At 38.9% G+C, this 14,348-nt stretch overlaps 1 protein-coding gene across 1 annotated transcript in view; it reads right to left on the bottom strand.

Annotated features, from left to right (window-relative positions):
- Positions 1–10,560, bottom strand: part of LOC148330677 (collagen alpha-1(XXIII) chain-like) — a 56,615-nt gene extending 46,055 nt beyond the window's left edge. Inside the window, exons 1-2 of the mRNA XM_088305328.1 lie at positions 9,897–10,560; positions 1,745–1,814 (exon numbers count right to left, since the gene is read on the bottom strand). Of these exons, the coding sequence (XP_088161454.1) occupies positions 1,745–1,814; positions 9,897–10,184 (358 nt within the window). The 5' untranslated portion in view covers positions 10,185–10,560. The remainder of the gene's footprint in view (positions 1–1,744; positions 1,815–9,896) is intronic.
- Between the last annotated feature and the right edge of the window lie 3,788 nt (positions 10,561–14,348).

The raw sequence follows: 14,348 nt of genomic DNA, 5'->3' as shown, positions 1-14,348 counted from the left end.
TTTATATCATCTTAACTCTGAAAGTTTCTTTTTTATTTGAGGCACTTTAGGATGACTTGTTTAAAAGTCTAATTTGCGATGACAAAATTATATATGTGATGCATAATATAGTTCTGGCCACGCACACACACGCGCAGTTACACATTTATTATGACATGACACTCTCAGTGTACATTCAAATTGTTGCTAGATGAACAATAGACCTGTTAAAGTGACCCAGACAAGAATTTATTTTTTTTTTTTTTCTGTCCCACCCCCATGCTAGCTATTGTTTCTCTGACGAGTCACAGAAAGTCTCAAGAAGCTGTAAAAGGGTGAGACCATCTGGTTGGCTTGGAGTTGAAAGACTGCCACACCAGCAGCAAGTGGAGACTCTCTTCTGAAGCTACAAACTGATTACTACATTGATGGGTGTTCACCGGTCGACCCACAGACACTTAGCACCATGTTGGAACACTCACATCCTATTGACAAGACCAATTAGCACTAATGTGTTGTGACGGGCACCTCTTGCTGTTCCCACAGCGCTGGGGGACTCATACATTCACATACACATGTAAGGCTTTGAAAAACACAAGAGTGGGAAATGACTAGAGCGTTCCATTAAATGTCTTTCAGGGATTCAGATTAAAATATGTAATTTATAGAATACAGAAACATTAAATCCATTGAACCATGCCAACAAAAAACTTTTGTGACATTCTTCAATGAGTTTATTTTGACAATTGCACAAAGAACAGTGTTTATAATTGATCATTTCCTTTCAAATACATTTTTAAAGTCAGTCATTTCTAAAATTTAATACGAGTAAACTATGGATCTATCAATATGTATTAGTATTTCCCAGAGTCACAATTACTTAATAACCTGCATGCCATAAACATAGGAATGTTTGTACTCCATATAAGGTGAATGCTGAGTGAGTACAACAGTTGATGCATTTGCACGCATGCACACGTGCTGACACAATTAGATGACTAGTCACGCCGACGTCGATAACAGCTGACGAGTCGTAATACAACGTCTTCTCGCGAAAATGCCTCAACACCCGCTTCTCCCATTGGCGATTTGCCTGTCTGTGACGGACATGTGCGATAGTGGTAATCTGGGTCATCCTCGATGGAAACCGAAGCATTGTGGGTAATTCAGTGCCTGGCATTTATAGTCTATTGCTATGGCTATGTGAAATTTGAAAATTTGTTGTTCAAACGGTAAAAAAAGTATCTTTTATCTTTTTTTAATTTTATGTGTTTCTTATCATAAAAAAAAAAACAACAAAAATAAAAATACACTATATCCTAAGAGGAGCCACCCACATCTATCTGCCCAAGTATGCATGCACAGGAGGCGGAAGTGAATTATGTTTACCTCTAATACTGGAGAAGTCCCTTTGCCTTTTATTCCTGATTGATTCATCTGTCATATTAATACACTTCTCAAACCCTCAAAATTGAATAACCATTTGTTGCCCACACGCCATCAAAATGTTGTCAATTTGATAAAATGGACATGAGGGACCACCCTATGTCAACTGTGATACATTCTAATGGCTCGATGGCCTTTGGCTGGTTGTTAGCTAGAGAAAATAGAGGGACGGAACCCTCCACAATACTAAAATGACATCAGCTTAGTGTAAAACAAACAAAAAGAGAATGTAGAACAAAGTTTGTCGAAAAAGTTGCAGCTAACTTTGATGTGTGACGTTACAGTTTCTTCAGACAAGACCAAAGAGTGGAAAGCATACCTGGGGGACACAAGCAGCTGTAAGGAGCTTCCCTCACTTCTCGCGTCTTTGGTAATCGCGCTGCAAGTTTCTGCATTGGTGAAAAAGACAAAGAATAAATTAATACAAATTCAAAATAAAAAAAAACAATATATATATATATATATATATATATATATATATATATATATATATATATATATATTATATATATATATATTATATTTTTATTAAACAGTATATATATATATATATATATATATATACTGTTTAATAAAAATCTCACTAAACTAAACCTGTTTATATTTATATATCTAAGTCCTTTCACTGTATCAAAGTCTAATAGTTGACCTCATTAGATCTTCAAATGTCTGCCTTTGATTTGACCCTGAGCTGAACACAAAACCATGCAAGTACTCCAAAGCATAGCAGTTAGTCTCACTGGCAGTGGTTACAAGCAGTGGAATGCCAGCATGGACTGTTTAGAGGTTGGCGACAGGTGCTGGAGGGGATGCTATGGAGGTGCTGTCATTCCAAGCACGCTGAGTCCTCTGCGCACTGTCTGTTGAAGTACATCAGTGCCTGTTATCTCAAGTAGGTGGCACAATGGTTTCATCACTGAGCGAAAGGAGACACAAAATCCCAAGACTTTCAAAGGCATATGTCTGACTAAAACTAAAATACTTTTGGCGATTAGATGAGCAAGATTACCTCAATCAAGACGGCTAATATGTTCAAATCACATTCACAGAGATGAAAACTGACTGTGTTGGTTCAAATGTTGAAGGTTATGGAATGTTAAAAGGGATTGCAGATGTTTAGAAAAAAAAAGGAAGCTGCTGAAGTATGCACCCAGAATACACCACAATATTTTTTAAGTATTTTCTTGAGGACAAAAAAAGCCATTTTATTTCATTTTAAACACTTTAAATTATTTTAAATATGTTCCAGTTATTTGCTTTATAGTTTATACTAACAAAGAATTTAATCAATTGTGTGGAATTAACTAAAAAAACAAAGTGGGACGTGTCGGATTTCATTTTGTGCCAAAGCTATAAAGCATCATTTTAAGCAATTGCTTTTTATGGGCTTTTAAAGTACAGAATAAAGAAAAGTCCAAATTTAGAGCAACACTCAAATAGCACTGAGCTCCACATGTACATGTGACGTAATTAAGTTAAGGTGAAGAAGAAGCAGAGAAGGTCCTCAACAAAGCTTTCATCAATGTTCATATTAAGGCTGAACAATTATTTAAATCCATATTGAAAACGGAGCGGAGTTGAATGGAATTTTCAAATTGCAAAGGTTACAATTCGGGAAAAAAATGCTTCATTTTGGTCAGTCAGTAGGCTTTATTTTTATATGTACTGTGTGTATATATTTAATTTATCTATATAGTGTTAAGATTCATTCTGTGCTTAAAAAGTGCAGTCCACATCGTTTCTTAAAAAAATGAAAGGGATAAATCCACACATTTGTTTGCAATTAATATTGTAATCTGACTTACTAACGTGTTTACAACAAATTTGGTTAGTAAAATTTTGTGAAGTTGTCGTAGTGAACACTTAGACTGCAAGTCGAAATTTCAGTAAGTTAACAACTCTAATATATATATATTTATATATATATATATATTTAGGTTATTTTTTTCAAAATCATTCTGCCCGAGCTCCTGCTAGGCAGAGAGTCTTTATGCTTGAGAATAATATTGTACTGTTCGGTTTGGCTGAACATTTTGGTGTTTCAATATGCCGTGTTTAATTATCTTTTGTTATATGTGATACTGTAATGCTGTCTGTTATGAAGGAGCTCTTAAATAAGTTTATTTGCATTGCAAATACACTTTTGAGTCAGTCTCAATAGGTTTTGGGTCAACACAAGACAGACATGATGTCAGTTATGCTAAATTCAGCAACATTCACACAGACCTCCACTATTGCATGAATACAAAGCTGGCAATGAAACAACAACAAATAAAAACATCCAGATTTCTCATCACATTAGAAGTAATACTAAAAAAAATATTCATTATTTGATTAATGTTCATGAATATTTCCATAAAAATAGATTAATTTTAAAATTCTCAAAAGTTCAGCTTGTATCGAATATTGTTTACAATGCATCTCTTCCTCTAAATTTCTAGCTTGAACAAACTTGTGGAAGCATTAAAACCCATTCAGGCTACTCAGTTTAGTGCTGTGTCAGCAATCTTTGCATTAATTCAGATTTCTTGATATGAGGTTGGCGTCATCATGAGTGCAATCATCAAGCCACATCACCTCTCTTTTACTTGTCCTTGCAGCGCTTTAAATCTTTACAATAACTACAACTATCAGCAGGCCTGCTTAGTTTCAAGCTCCAAAGTCATTGTGTTGTGAAAGTACTGACCCCTATAATGTGGTGTATTTGTGTACGTCTATGATTGTGCACGTGTGTGTTCTACGTATTTGTGTTGGTTTTTATGTGTGCATGCATGTAGCCACTAACTGTCTCCTGATGAAGTGCAGAGGTTTGTAGTTGGTGCACCTTTGCTTGAGTGCACTGTTAGCAATTGGCTTTCTGATTAGCATGTGTCATGTCTACTCTCAACCAGGGACACAAACACACACACACACACGCACACCCCCCCACACATACACACATACAAAGTATTTCTGTTTGTGAGGTCCATGTAAAGCTGGGTTGTCATACATACGTACAGACTTCTCAATATAGTGGGTGACAGTTCCGCGGGGAGCTGCGTGGTTAAATAAGTGCAGTGGGAAACGGTATTTTTCTCTTTTCTTCACCTCAAATGCGGTGTGGCAGTCCCAGAAAGCATCAGCAACAGGCCTTTACCATGCATGCAGAGAGCACTTCTTGAATTATTGTAAATGGTAAGGGGCCATGTTTAGGGCTGGATAACGACAGAGTCAGGAGAAGGCCAGGAGGTCAGGGTTGGGTTTTTTTGGTGGTGATGGAGAGGATATGCCTGTTATTGGGAGGAAGTGCAAACGGGTGTTTCTTACAGCCCCTCTATAGGGGTTAGTACATTGGTGCATAAGTGAAGTTGGAAACAATCTGTCCACACAAAAAGTACAGTATTTATAAGCCTGGAGGGACTTCAAATAGCAGTCAGTTTTGGCCCCAAACCTCCAGATGCCTGCTGGAAAAATGAAGGGAAATTTCACCATTCCACCCGTAAGCATGACAATGATCCAAACACCGGTACACACTATAAACAACCCAACAAAATAATTCCTATGCCAGACGTTCATTTGTCCGAATGTTTTAGAATGGCTCATACAAAGCCCAGACCTAAATACTACACAATCGTATACAACAAATGGGAAGCTAAACCCAAGGGGCCTTATTTTGGTGGATTGGTGCTCATGCGTTCAGCCTAAAAACGGGCAAAAATAAATTTGCGTGCCAGCACAAGTCTCGTCTAGCATGTTTGGAGCATACAGAGTTGCCATTTCCTGACTCATTCAACAATTTGGTTGCAGAAAGTAGTCTAAGCTCGGCATAAAAACGACCGCATCATCAATTTGTGAATTTGGTGGACGCGGTTCGCCTCACAGGGCGTTACAGCAGCGGCCTCTGGCGCATCTTGCAATTTGGTGACAAAAAGTAGACAAAAGCCAAAAGGAGAACAATTGTGCAGTGCAGGTGGTGTAATGCAATTCTGGTAGATTTGATGGAGACGCAGGCAGGGTAATTCAACATGCTGGATGTCACCACATTTCTTGAAGAAATATGAAACCAGCATGGGACAATCCCTCTGAATCATTGTCGAAAACAATTAAATACCCAAATCATTACATCACAAAAATCTTTTTATAGCATCCCCGTCACAATTGAGTGGAGGTAGTATTGATGGTTCAAGGACGGACGCGCGGATATGCAGGTGCAAGGCTGTCTGCGAGTACACAGCTGATTCAAGAATCCACAAGGGGAGATGTTGTCGTGTATTTGTCATGCAGTGACTCCGATAGCAAGTCTACACCGAAACGGAATTCTGTAAATTTAATTTAAAACACTGTCTTACGAAATTGTAAAATATTCATCAATAGTATGAAATTAACAGTTAGGTGCGTTAATAAGAATAGTAGATCATTGTTATTTAATATAAAACTATGGATTGCTGTAAATTACGATGCTGAGTGGGGGGGGGATACCTTGGGGAACATGTTTTTTTGCATGGTTTTGGGACCGAAAAGGGCGCTCTCAGACGACGCGAGTTTGAGCTCGTCAAAGCTGTTTGTGCCCCTAGTTCACGCAGTACTGATTAAAAAAAAGTGTCGCTACGTGATGGCAAATAAACGGCCCTGCAAACACGTAGCATTCTAAACGAGGAGCTGTCTATGGGGTGTCCCTTCATGGCAAGATCACCCCTTGGAGTTGATGTTGGCTGTGCATGTGACTTAAGCAATTGGAGACCACCTTGCACCCAGGGCCATGCGTCCATGTGTGAACACCGCTCCCCCAACTGTCAGGGCGGTGCTATTAAGATGACATCTATCACAAATAGGTAGCCGCGCGACCCGGAATGCCCAGCAAGGCATAAGGCCTTCACAGAATCACTAAACTAGACGAGCACAGTCTACTTTCTGTGACAAAATTATCAGGTGCATGGCAGCTCCGTGCGCTTCAACACCAAGTCAGTCACATTTAGGTCCCAAATACTTTAGACTGGACTTGAACAAGTAACCAAAATGCGTACTAAGCGTACTGGCGCCTGCTCCTGCCAAAATAGGGCCCAGACGGTCTGGTGTCATCTCAAGTACACACCTGACTAAACAACACTAAGCAGTAATCACACACTTGTACACTTTTTCCTTGACATGTGTGGAGCTCAAGATGTTAAAATTCAATATGTGTACCCTAGTTTGAGTAACCACTGTGCATTGATTCAAGAATGCTTGAAAAATAATGAAGTACCGTACTAGCATACAATAGGTTCATGTTTCCAACTCTCACCAAGACATAAACATATATATGTTTATTTCTGCCTCTCTCTCTCTCTCTCTCTACACATATATATATATATATATATATATATATATATATATATATATATATATATATACTAACGTTAAAAAAGTATTTTTCCATAGAAATCTTGGTTCCATAAGGCTATGGAACAACAGCTGTGTTCTGCAAAGTCTGGCAAAACGACTTGACCTGCATCTGGCAATGGAAATTGAACATTGGTCCAAGTCCAATCCTCTAGTCCAAACAGCCACCTTTCCAAGATGGAATCTTCCTTACACACTGTCTGCATTGACTTGTAATCACCATTTACGACTTGTATAGTCATTCTTTATGAGTGACTGAACTCAGACAGTCATGACTTGACTATATTTACATAATTAAAAGTAATTACGTTATAAATTGAGATAGGTGAAGCATACTAGCAACAAGAATCACCTTAAATATACAGTACGTTATGTTTTTGTTAGTTTACTGTTAAAGGAGCTGAAATGTTGCCTATACAATGTGATGTGCCTATGACAATAAAGGGATTTCTGATTCTGATAAAACCAGTTTCATGATGGTGACCCTCAGAGCTTCCTCAAAACAGATAAATTCTTTTGCCATTATTTTCTCTGGAAATTTGTTAAAAATTCCAAATAAATGCAAGCTTGACCAGCGTCAAGCAATAGATTGCGTTCAAACACAGTTCCGCTGTACTTTGTGGAACGTTTTGGACAACTTTGAGCTGTGTTGAAAATACACCAATCACAAATGATTTGAAAGTAACAGTGAAGTCTGTGAAAGGGTACATCTGGTTGTGCCCCATTAATAATGACTATGTATATGCACAGAGATAAACAAAAAAGGCCTGCTGCATTGCCTTGGGCATGTCTGCACAGATGAAGGAGCTCCTCATCACTGTGGGCCTCATTGTCACTCTCACTAACAGATCTCCACAGTTCTTAAATTCTAAAATTTATCTTTTTGAAAAACAATAAAAAAAAAAATCAAGATTAAAATCTTTTCTGAGAATATAATTATTTAACTCACATAAAGAACACCTCACAGTTGGACAAAATGATGAGATATTAAATCTGAAATAAATCTCACTAACAAAAAAAAAAAAAACCTGCAGAAGTTAATGGAGACCAGAACCCTGAGCGAAAAATGAAATACTGAACCAAAGTAGAGGTTGACTGTTTTTTTCTCGTTTTTTATTTATTATATGTACTTCTTTATTTTTTGGGAGGGATTTACACCTCCATAAGACCGCTGTGGATGAGATTGGCAAGGGAACAAATTCATTCTTGCCAATCAGATCGCAGGATAAATCCACTTATGCGCTGATTGGTTGATCACATCCCGATGATTCCGGCAACCAGTCACATATGTACAAAGCCTCCAAGTCAACTCATCTCTTTGAAACAACGCGTCTTTCCGCAATATGGGTGCCGATATGGCTGTATTTTTTTAAGGGGGGATGAATATTTTTGAAAAACCCGCGAAGCATTGAAGAAGCCAAACATGAAGTGCAAAATGGCAATGGAACACTGCAATTGCTGCAAGAATCAAGAGACCCAATATTAGCCATAGATGTATTTTTCCAATACAACAGCAAAACATACAATAGTGGTTTACTTAAATTTAGTAGTGACACAATACAAGTACGTTAACGAAAATGGTTACACCAGAGGCAGCAAAAACCAAAATTGTTGGATCAAAATACAAGTCTTGTTTCATCAAATATCGTTCATTAGAATAAAAACATTGAAATAGTTATTCTTGTTTTTAAATACACTAAAACAGGGGGGGGGGCAAACATTTTTATTGGTGGGCCACAAAGGGTTCTAAAATTTGACAGAGAGGTTGGACCAGTAGCAGATGGATGGAGTGTTTTTGTAACCTCGCCTCATTGGAGAAAAAAAAACTTAATTTCTTAATTTATTTTTCGTTATTTGAAATGAAAATGAACAAAAGCATCACAACAAAATATCTGTCCTTGACACACTGCAGTATTTAGTATTTATTTCATTTAATTTTTTTCAAATTCGGCGGGCCGGATTAAAACGTTTAACGGGCCGGGGAGCTATCAAGGAAATAGTGAATATGTGTGAAATTCAATTTTGTAATTGGATCATTATTATTATTATTTCTTTCTTTTAATGTGTCTTTATTACTGCAATTGACTGGACGATTCGGGGTCTGAAACCTCTTTAGAGTTAGTAGGCATTGGGCTCTTTGCACACCCGGTCAGAGCAAATGCCTGTTTTGAAGAAAACAGTAGGGTGAAGTGGGGGATGATAAAGGTTTGGCCAAAGAAAACAGAGGTAGAGAAAACAGGCCTTTAGAAGACTTCAATCACTCTGGTAAAGCTTGTTAGTGTAGCTGTGGAAGTGGTCAATAAAAGGCTAGCACAGGGCGTCTTGAGGAGCAACAGATGTTAATGTCCGGGAACGGTGCCTTGGATTAAACCAACGCAGTTTCATATTTATACTTTGCACATAGAATTTATTTGAGGACACTCTAATTTACATATCGGTCAGTTAATTAATTTGGACAATCACCTGAATTGGGTTTAAGGGTGCTTGGTCTATTAAAATTTGTCAATATTATATTGTGTTCTTATCAACAATTGAATAAATTAATAATAATCAAATAATCACTAATAAAAGAATGAAACACTTAACTACTCCCCTCAAACCAGTTATTTGGTTATGTAGAGTGTGTATTATTTTTTTCCTCAGAATAAATATCCTTACCAACCCTTTTAGCTGCTTTTCATTAATTCATACAAGTGTCATGAGTTAAATAGGAGCATATTATAATACAACCTATCATCCACTAGTAATTATACAACTAATAAATTGTTTCATCATTTTATTTGCCCAAGAAATACATTTAAAAAAATATTTTACAATATACTGTCATGGGAATGAGTACTCCTGGATGACAGATGAAGTAATTGCCACATAAATCTCTCTCCCTTTGTTTTTCAGGACCCGACTTGTTTATTCTAAATTATTCTAAATGAGTAAATAAATGACTATCAACCAAATTGAATTCCCAATGTTTAGCCTCAAAGTTACAAATTAATTTCGGTTCTAATTGATGCATGACATCTCTTATGCAAAGGTTCCTCTAAAGTTTAACAAGTCTAGTTTTCCCAATCAGATTCGGCAGCACATTGTGAAAGTAATGGAAAATAAGCACCAACCTTGTCCAGGATTTGGTCCAGTCTGTCCAAAATAATGGGCTCCACCTGCTCCAGGGACAACATCCAAGCAGAGAGGTGTTGCTGTTCAAGACTTACTATCCTTGACTGCAACACTGTCGTCCGCACAAAAACTCCAATGCATATTCCAACACTTAACAGAGATAATGCAATACAAATCGTTGTGGAATAAAAATGTCTCCAGTTGTCCCACTTCAGCTTTTCGGAAAGGTTCTTCTGTAGCTTTTGGCTCGTTTGACCAGCGACTGTCCACTTCGGTTCCGTTTCCATTTTCGACCAAAAATAATGTTTTTATTCACTTGAAAATCAGTTGACTCATCGGGATGAGGGAAAACAGTTGAAAAAAAATCTCGTTTTTTGCAAATGCGGGCTTTATCACAAATTGTCAATCTGTTGCTTCAAACGAATTGAGAATAATTGAGATTGACGCCAAATGACCTTACGTGAGCAATTATATCAAATTTATAAAGAAAAACATTGTGTGGCTTCCCGTCGGTGAGAGATGCTCCTGATGGTATTGGCGCATCGAGATGGACCGGTTGTCATCTCAGTTCTACTCGCGTCGCGTAAATTGGTGGCCCCTTGTCTGAAGTATTCTGAGTGTGTGCCGCAGGTCTGCCGCCAGTGCGCCTTACTGAAACTTGAACCAGTGTCTCTCTCCTCTCTCCCTCAGATGCCGCGACCCATTTTACACACACTGCACGCTCCTCCTCCGTGGCTGGTTTTAGGTTAAAAGTCGGGGCGGGATTTGTGGCAACGCTGTAGCCCCCTTTGATGTGCGCACTTGGCGAGGGGTATTTTTAGGGGACGCAAAACCAGCAACTGCTGTGGCGATGGTCTGCTGACTGTACTGTTGTCATCGAACCAAAACAACACGCAAAATCATCTTGCAGGTTCTCTAGTAGAGTATTGTGGTAATGGCTTAGACTCAATTTGTTGGAAGTTTATCAAATTAAAACTATTATTTTATAATATAGTCGTGTCTGGTTTAGAATGTGCTCACAGCATGTAATATTAATTTTCCCATGTATAACATGCAATGGGTAACTTCAAATATGAACTTTAATAACTGTGGATTTTTTTTTAATAAGAATAAATAAAACACTAACAAATGTGTATTTTATTGTTTTTGTTTTTTTCACTTATTTGGGCGCTATGGTAGTCCTCTGGTGAGCACATACACCTCACAGTGCCCCAGCCTTCCTATGTGGAGCTTGTTCTCCCCAATCCTGCGTGGGTTTTTTAGGGTACTCCAGTTTCCTCGCACATTCCAAAAACATGCATGGTAGGTTGATTGCACACTCAAAATTGTCCCTAGGTGGGATTGTGAGTGTGAACGTTTGTTTGACTCTGTGTGCTTTGCAGTTAGCTGGCAACTAGTTCAGGGTTTACCCCCCTTACTGCCCGAAGACAGCTGGGATAGGCTCCAGCACGCCCGAGACCCTCATGAGGAGAAGCCTCTCTGATAATGGGCGAATGGATGGAATGATGAACATATTATTACAATTATCGAGTTCTTCGGTGGATGTGGAAACCTGCATGTTATAGCTCCACCCTTCTCCTCTTTAAGTCAGAGAGCTTAGAAGTGTCAGTCTTTACTGCTGCTGATGTACTCATGGTAAGTCACATTCAATGCTATGCCATTATCGTATGTCTTTCCTAAGAAATTACATCTGTAGGCCGATACTTTTCTTTGCGATGGAATATTGTGATTTAGCCACAAGCTGCCTTATGCGTTATGTGTTTTTAGCCACCGTAGTAGGCGTATAAGTAGGCTACTATTGTTCCACACATCTGCAGCCATTTTCGACAAACACCACATTTGTCATTCGTGAGTTCCAGGGGCATCGCGAGGCATAAAGCTCGACTAGGGCAAAGGCTGATTAAAGAAGCAGAACCAGAAGACGTCAATTCACTGTGCTATGACAACACAAATCTACACTGTTTGTTTGACTCAAATGTTTTATGTATGTGTATTTATTTTGGTACATAAACCTTTTTTTTGTGATTTTCTGTTAAATCATGGGCATTGACTTTATGTGCTTTCCTCTACAATCAGTGGTGGTATACACCAAGGAGCTGTAATACGCCCATGAACCAAGAAGAAGAAGAAACAGCAGCGGGGTATTTCAAAATTGAAGTGCGCCACTTGATTGGATTTTTTTTAACGTTTGGCCATAATGCAGAGCTGGATTATGGTCAAAGTAAGCCATTTTAAACTTTAACTTGAAATTCTTGGCTTTTTAGGAGTTAAAACAGCTACAAGCAGCCACCACTTCAATAGCCTGATAAATAAGAGGATGTGAAGATGCCCGACAGATGTACTTCTGACAGACTGACTGCCTGACCAATCGAAGATTAAAGGTTGGTTTGTCTTGAAGAAATGACGGGTTGACGAAGGATAGCTATGTACCCTGACCACTGACGAATGATGAAACAGTAAAATGTAGTAAAATGCCCACCTATGGAAATGACGCGGACGGAATTATGCAATAAATCATTTTCGTCTTCACCCAAGCGTGACATCTTTTCTACATTGGTCCATGATATAGAAACAACATTGTTTTCTCCGTTGAAAGAATTTCATTCGTCTGTTCCAGTTTTCCAAGCCACTTCATTGTGCTGCTCCTTATGGTGTGCCTGTCTTGGCCATATATATAATACTGGAGAGTTATGCAGACACAAATGGAGAAGTATATATTTCTTCTACTACAACTTTTGGTGATGCTGAAAGAGGTCTTTTTTGTGGTGGATAAAGAATATACACCAGCCATTATTGTTATATTATCCATCTACAAGTGTTGCTCCACCAATTGTGTTCAAATATCCTTCTGCTAAGACATATGTGTAATTCTCAAAACTGGGCACTTGAACCTTTTTTTGCCGATCAGTCCCCCGTCCTCCAGCCGTGATCTGACTAACCTTCCGGCATCGCCTTATTCATAAAAAAAAAATAAAATAAAAAAAACAGCCGCCATAGGCAAATGCTAATGGCAGAGGTTTTAATCAAAGACCGTTTGTTGGCTAATTTACTATTCACATGCGCTGACCTTATTATGGGCTTTATTATGGTCTTCTTTGTCTCCTTCCTTTTCATCTAATTCTATTTCTTTCTTCTCCACGAATGTGCCCAATGTGTCTTGTTTTATATTGATAAAGTCAGCAACTCTCCCACATGTCGCGCGGCACAGAACATTTCACTCATACTGTGACAACAACTCACACATGAGCCAATCACCTGTATTTGCACTTCGGGGACCACACGGAAAACAAAGTTTCAGTGGCGCTTTTGACGCATTCTGAGGTAAGTTATGTCCTTTGCCCACAAATTGGCCCAGACTAAAATCCACTTCCAGCCGTTGTTAATGAAACCCTTTTTTAAAATTTGTCACCCCCCACCCGAAGAATGGATGTCCGGCCGGGCCGGCGTTGTTCATGCTCAGTTTGACAGTAAATTTAAACCGTGAGTGGCATTTCACAGCTGGAAGCTTCTTTTAGAATAAAAGTTCAGTATTAGGGTGGCACTGTGGACGACTGGTTGGTACAATGCCCTCACAGTGTAGAGGTCGAGGGTTCGATTCTAGCTCCAGCCTTCCTGAGTGGAGTTTGCATGTTCTTCCTGTGCCTGAATGGGTTTCCTCTGGGTACTCCGGTTTCCTCGCACATTCCAAAAACATGCATGGAAGGTTGATTGGACACTCTTAAATGCCCCTAGGTATGAGTGAAAACGAGGTGGTTGTTCATCTATGTGTGCCCTGCAATTGGTTGTCAAGCAATTCAGGGTATACCCCACCTATTGTCTGATTATAGGGTGGAATAGGCTCCAGCACGCCCACAACCCTAGTGAGGAGAAGAGTCTCAGATAATGGACGGATGGATGGATGGATGGATGTTAAGTATTTGCCAAGCTGTTGTGGATGCTGAAGTCACATCGAAATTCAGTTTATTTCCACCATACAGTCATTAATCTGCCCCATATTTTACGAGGCCAACTTTCATTAACATGACCTTGCAGGGATGAAGTGAGGTTTCATCACAGTAAAGGTATGCTTCTCCTCTTTGGCATGACTCAGTGGGCTTGCTCTCATCCTCTTCCTGGTGAGTTTGCACTGCGGCTGGCTGCTTGTTCACACTTGGTAAAGCTGTGCCCAGTGTAAGAAAAACATTTTAACTTGTAGAGGCAGTGGTTCATACAGTATACTGAGTGTATGAGGTGCATGGTCACGTGATCAAAGCAAATACCCTTCACCACCACTGTGTCAACAAACTCACAGTGCAAGTAGAGCATATCTGTGTATCCTACAAAATAAAAAGGAGCTCTGTTTTGTCTTGTAGTGTTTTACCCCTTATGGCTATGATCCATCCATCTATCTATACTTTAATATATCTCCCCCTTTTCAAGCGCTGGCACTAATGTTATACTTAATATTTATT

This window comes from Idiotropiscis lumnitzeri, chromosome 9 (genome assembly GCF_059441095.1).
Source record: "Idiotropiscis lumnitzeri isolate Australia: NSW breed Sydney's pygmy pipehorse chromosome 9, RoL_Ilum_1.0, whole genome shotgun sequence".
Lineage (NCBI taxonomy): Eukaryota > Metazoa > Chordata > Actinopteri > Syngnathiformes > Syngnathidae > Idiotropiscis > Idiotropiscis lumnitzeri.
This window is presented reverse-complemented; position numbering and strand designations above follow the sequence as displayed.